This window comes from Salvelinus namaycush, chromosome 22 (genome assembly GCF_016432855.1).
Source record: "Salvelinus namaycush isolate Seneca chromosome 22, SaNama_1.0, whole genome shotgun sequence".
In the NCBI taxonomy this organism is placed as follows: domain Eukaryota; kingdom Metazoa; phylum Chordata; class Actinopteri; order Salmoniformes; family Salmonidae; genus Salvelinus; species Salvelinus namaycush.
The window spans coordinates 19,753,521-19,759,743 of NC_052328.1; the positions used below are offsets into that span (position 1 = coordinate 19,753,521).

At 46.9% G+C, this 6,223-nt stretch overlaps 1 protein-coding gene across 1 annotated transcript; it reads left to right on the forward strand.

The window, feature by feature from the left end:
- The first annotated feature begins 3,463 nt into the window (after nucleotides 1–3,463).
- Nucleotides 3,464–5,987, forward strand: LOC120017431 (polymeric immunoglobulin receptor-like). Its single transcript, XM_038960178.1, has 4 exons — nucleotides 3,464–3,521; nucleotides 4,277–4,600; nucleotides 5,151–5,489; nucleotides 5,741–5,987. Exons 1-4 carry the CDS (start codon nucleotides 3,464–3,466, stop codon nucleotides 5,815–5,817), a joined length of 798 nt encoding a protein of 265 aa, XP_038816106.1. The 3' UTR covers nucleotides 5,818–5,987.
- Nucleotides 5,988–6,223: the final 236 nt, after the last annotated feature.

Here is a 6,223-nt window from a genome sequence, read left to right on the forward strand (position 1 = left end):
AAGGTCCCTCCTAAATAGAGGAGATAACTCAGGACAGAGAGGTAGCTCAGGACAGAGAGGTAGCTCAGGACAGAGAGGTAGCTCCGGACAGAGAGGTAGCTCCGGACAGAGAGGTAGCTCAGGACAGTGGGGCAGCTCATGACTGGAAGGCAGCTCATGACTGGAAGGCAGCTCATGACTGGAGGGCAGCTCATGACTGGAGGGCAGCTCATGACTGGAGGGCAGCTCATGACTGGAGGGCAGCTCATGACTGGAGGGCAGCTCATGACTGGAGGGCAGCTCATGACTGGCTGGCGGCTCTGGCAGCTCCTGACTGGCTGGCGGCTCTGGCAGCTCCTGACTGGCTGGCGGCTCTGGCAGCTCCTGACTGGCTGGCGGCTCTGGCAGCTCCTGACTGGCTGGCGGCTCTGGCAGCCCCTGACTGGCTGGCGGCTCTGGCAGCTCCTGACTGGCTGGCGGCTCTGGCAGCTCCTGACTGACGGACGGCTCTAGCGGCTCCTGACTGACGAACGTCTCTGACGGCTCGGGACAGACGGGCGGCTCAGATGGCTCGGGACAGACGGATGGCTCAGATGGCGCTGGGCAGACGGATGGCTCAGATGGCGCTGGGCAGACGGAAGGCTCAGATGGCGCTGGGCAGACGGAAGGCTCAGATGGCGCTGGGCAGACGGAAGGCTCAGATGGCGCTGGGCAGACGGAAGGCTCAGATGGCGCTGGGCAGACGGATGGCTCAGATGGCGCTGGGCAGACGGATGGCTCAGACGGCGCTGGGCAGACGAGCAGTGCAGGCGGCGTTGAGCAGACGAGCAGTGCAGGCGGCGTTGGGCAGACGGCCGACTCTGACCTGCTGAGGAGCACAGTAGGCCTGGTGCGTGGTGCCGGAACTGGTGGTACCGGACTGGAGACACGCACCTCAAGGCTAGCTACGTCAGGACTACCGGGCATGATGACTTCTTGCTGTCCCCAGTCCGCCTGGCCTTGCTGCTATTCCAGTTTCAACTGTTCTGCCTGCGGTTACGGAACCCCTACCTGTCCCAGACCTGCTGTTTTCAACTCTTAATGATCGGCTATGAAAAGCCAACTGACATGTATTCCTGATTATTATTTGACCATGCTTGTCATTTATGAACATTTTGAAAATCTTGGCTCTCTCTAATTCTCTCCTTCTCTCTTTCTTTCTCTCTCTCGGAGGACCTGAGCCCTAGGACCATACGTCAGGACTACCGGGCATGATGACTCCTTGCTGTCCCCAGTCCACCTGGCCTTGCTGCTATTCCAGTTTCAACTGTTCTGCCTGCGGTTATGGAACCGCCACCTGTCCCAGACCTGCTGTTTTCAACTCTTAATGATCGGCTATGAAAAGCCAACTGAAAATTATTCATGATTATTATTTGACCTCGCTTGTCACTTATGAACATTTTGAACATCTTGGCATAGTTCTGTTATAATCTCCACCCGGCACAGCCAGAAGAGGACTGGCCACCCCTCATAGCCTGGTTCCTCTCTAGGTTTCTTCCTAGGTTTTGGCCTTTCTAGGGAGTTTTTCCTAGCCATCGTGCTTCTACACCTGCATTGCTTGCTGTTTGGGGTTTTAGGCTGGGTTTCTGTACAGCACTTCGAGATATTAGCTGATGTACGAAGGGCTATATAAAATAAACTTGATTTGATTTGATTTGATTTAGTGCGAGGAGCAGGAACAGGGCACACTGGTTTCTCAAAGCGCACTATAGGCCTGGTGCGTGGTGCCGGAACTGGTGGTACCGGACTGAGGGCACGCACCTCAGGGCGAGTGCGGGGAGAAGGAACAGTGCGCACTGGTTTCTCAAAGCGCACTATAGGCCTGGTGCGTGGTGCCGGAACTGGTGGTACCGGGCTGGGGACACGCATCTCAGGGCTAGTGTGGGAAACAGCAACAGGACTCTGGAGACGCACAGGAGGCTTGGTGCGTGGTGTAGGCACTGGTGGTAATGGGCAGGAGACACGCACCATAGGGCTAGTGCGTGGAGGAGGAACAGGGCTCTGGAGACGCACAGGAGGCTTGGTGCGTGGTGTAGGCACTGGTGGTAATGGGCAGGAGACACGCACCATAGGGCTAGTGCGTGGAGCAGTAACAGGACGCACAGGACTCTGGAGACGCACAGGAGGCTTGGTGCGTGGTGTAGGCACTGTCTTAACCAGACGGCTAGCACGCACCTCAGGACGAGTATGGAGAGCTGTTCCCGGTGACATCAACTCACCGACACGTTCAGTCGGACGGATGTCGTGCCTCATGCACCAAACCAGTACATCCCTCATAACTCTCTCCTCCAATTTCCCCATTAACTCCTTCACTGTCTCTGCGTCACTCACCTCCAATTCCGCCCTCACCGGCTCCTTACGGTAAGCAGGGGGAGTTGGCTCAGGTCTGACTCCTGACTCTGCCACACTCCCCGTGTGCCTCCCCCCAATAATTTTTTGGGGCTGTCTCTCAGGCCTCCAACCGCTCTGCCGTGCGAGCGCCTCATAATAGCGCCTCTCCGCCTTCGCTGCCTCCAGCTCTTCTTTGGGGCGGCGATATTCCCCTGGCTCTGCCCAGGGTCCTTTGCCGTCTAGGTCGTCCTCCCATGTCCATTTCTCCAAATAGTGCAGCCTCTCCTGCTGCCGCTGCTTGGTCCTGGTTTGGTGGGTGATTCTGTATGCTGTCTAATGCCTCCTCCTCGGATGAGGAGGAGGAGTAAGGGTCGGACCAAAACGCAGCGTTGTATGCAGACATAATGGATTTATTTAAATAAAGACGAAACACGAAGAACACTTGAATTGATTACAAAATAACAAACGACGTAGACTGACCTGAACATAAGAACTTACATAAACACGAAGAACACACGAACAGGAAAGACTAGCCAAACGAACGAACAAATGAAACAGTCCCGTGTGGTGCAACAGACACAGACACAGGAACAGGAAACAACCATCCACAATCCCCAACACAAAACAAGACACCTATATATGATTCTCAATCAGGGACAACGATTGACAGCTGTCTCTGATTGAGAACCATATTAGGCTGGACACAGAAACAGACTAACTAGACACACAACATAGAATTCCCACCCAGCTCACGTCCTGACCAACACTAAACAAGCAAAACACATAAGAACTCTGGTCAGGACGTTACAGTTACCATTGAGACCAGGCTCTATTTTACAAGCCCTACGTATACAATTGCATATGAACCAACGTGCATTTGCATCATTATAGAAAGCAATGTTCTATCTTTGTTTGATGCTCCCAACCAATTTTTTTTTTATTTACAACGTTTTGACCATTTTGGTCGTCGTCAGGTTCAACCTCTATTTCACCAGGATGTTGCGCAGGGCACAGAGTTGCGTTAAAGATAGTGAGGTCTATGTGTGAATCGGGAAGTAGAAGACACACACCAGGTCACAATTACCTGAACACACACGCTCTGTCTCATCCACTCATGGCTCCACATCTCCTCCTTGTCCTGCACATCCTTTTCTTCCTCACTGGACTTTCAGGTAAGAGAGGGTACACCGTTTCTTCATTGATGTTAGTATCAGGGTTCAGTTCCTCCAAATCAGACACTGAGTACATTCTGACATTCATTGGACTTGTAGCGTTCTGTCTACTTTGCCCAAAGACATGGTAGTCACATTGTGCATTGTCATATTTGGTCTGATGTGTTGATGAGAGCTGTTTTTAATGATAGGTCTCCACATTCAACATATGTCTTTTTCAGCAGTTCTCTTTTTTTTCAGTAAAAAATTATGAAATAGAAAAGGCAAAAGCTCCCATGTCTACAAATATATTTGTAGATTACAAATATTCATACCTACGTGTTTTCTAACAAATGTTTAGTAACATATTATACACTAACATTAAAAAAAATATATGTTCAAGGTTGTACTACAGTAGTACAGTATCAGAACAACCATCCAGAGTATTTTACAATATACAAAATATTACAACAACTTCAACTCATTATTCTTTTCAAACACCACTATTAATTAATTGAAACTAGAGATGTCTTCTTAGTTTAGGGGTGTAGTATGTCAAAGATAAGTATGATTTTAATGGTCAAAGTGTTGCCTCTGATCATGGCTAGACTTGGGTGTGACAACATCAGCACTTAAAGTAGATATCTCAGTCATTATCTGCTGTCACAACCACATTTGGCCAAATTTCCAAAGTAATTTGGTTGATAAGCTGGTGGGACTTGTTGAGTAAAATGTTTTAATTCAAAACTGTTTGTTGTTTGTTGTTTTGTCTACAGATACACAGAGTGTGCCCACAGTGAGTCTTGTGTCTGTAAAGCAAGGAGGCTCCATCACCATCCCGTGTCTCTATGATCTGAGATATAGAAACAGTGTGAAGTACTGGTGTAGGGGATCTAGTATCCTTGGTTGCTCTACTGTAGTACGCACTGACCATCCTATGACCAGTGGAAAGACCTCAATCTCTGATGACATCAACCAGCGAATCTTTACTGTGACCATGACAAGTCTTAGTCCTAGTGATTCTGATTATTACTGGTGTATTGTGGAGAGGAAGAACAAGGCAGATGATGGGGTTCAACTGCAGCTATCTGTTACTCCAGGTAAGATGCACTGCTTGCATATCCAGTAATGGAGGATGAATAGTGCTCAGTAATGTTGCATGGACAACCTGTTGATGAGTGTTTTACTTTTCCCTGTGTAGCTGTAGGAGACAATCACAAATACTTTCACCAATTAAATCCACAGAGGAATATTGCTGATTTATAAAATAGGATTGAACACAATGCTGGTTTTTCCAATGATACAGCAAAATATGCTTCATCAAACATAGTCTGTTCTGACCCAGGAGGCGTAAACAAATAATTTATTTAATTTCATCTTGAATATATTATTTGATTATTAAAAATGGCTTCAATGCAAAAAGGCACAAAATAAGTACATTTGTCTTACAAATTTCATTCAGCATTTGATTGAAATCCATAGTTGCATATTGCTGTAATGAGATCATTCACTTCTGTGTTATTTTATAGGGGCTAGTGTATCTTTGACAATATTTATAACATTGGTGACTTTAGGAAATCTCCCAATCTTATCGGTGTGTGCTTTTATCTGACTCATCATATCACAACTTTCTATCTCCATTGTGTTCAGATACTCCAGGACTCTATGTGGATCAACAAGAAGTGACTGGAGTTGTAGGACAGAATGTCACTGTGCGTTGTTACTATAGTGAAGCTGGAGCCAGAGGGAGGTGGTGCAGGATGGGTGGGGGTGGGAAATGTCTGCTGAATTCTGGAACTCTAGATAGACCATCAGTGACATTACACCAGCAGACCAATATTGTAACCAATGGCAATGTTTTAACGGTTATTATGAGTGCACTGAGGATGGTGGACACTGGCTGGTACAGGTGTGCAAATGGAGACTATCAGATGCCTGTTCATATCACTGTCAATCAGCAAACCACAAAGCAGCATACCACCACCTTCAGTAAGTACTGAGTGACAATTATTGGTAATGTGACATGTGACCATTTTCCCTGCACTCAGCCCCTCCTAAGCTTCATTATGGCACCCCTCATGTCTCTTTTTTAACTAATGATTAACAATAGTTAAAGCTCAGAAACCAAACCTATCAGTAAATAATGCTTTACTTCCCCACTTAGAAGCTAGTTTGAGAAATGCTGAAAGTACTGTTTTTTTCTTCTACCTTGACCCTGACAACCTTTCCAATTCCAAAAGCCCAAGACATCTCTGCTTGTAAATCCGGAGAATCTGCAGTCTCTTGTCAGCCGTCAGTCAGCAACATCCAGACGTAAGTGTACACAAACACCCCTCATAGATCACCACTCAATCTAAATGTAAATGGCTGATAGTTGGATTGATGAAAAACATTGTTCTAGCCTACAAAAGGTCTGTGGATGACTTTACAGCAAATTTTGACACTTCTACATTGAAATATGAAAACTAAGATGTTGACTGGTTATGAAATAGCTGCCAATATTCTGAGGAAGGAAAGAAAAAGTGTGATGTGTATGTTATCTCTATTAAAAAGAAAATAAGGAAGTATCCCCGGGACTGTCTAACTGTGCAATTTCCAACAGGCCAATATTCTACACAGTTTAGCGCATAAAACTTGGTAATTAACAAAAATGACCATAATCCATTGTGCATCTACTTGTCCGGTCTGTGTTTCTTTTACACCTGCTACAGAAATGGCAAAAG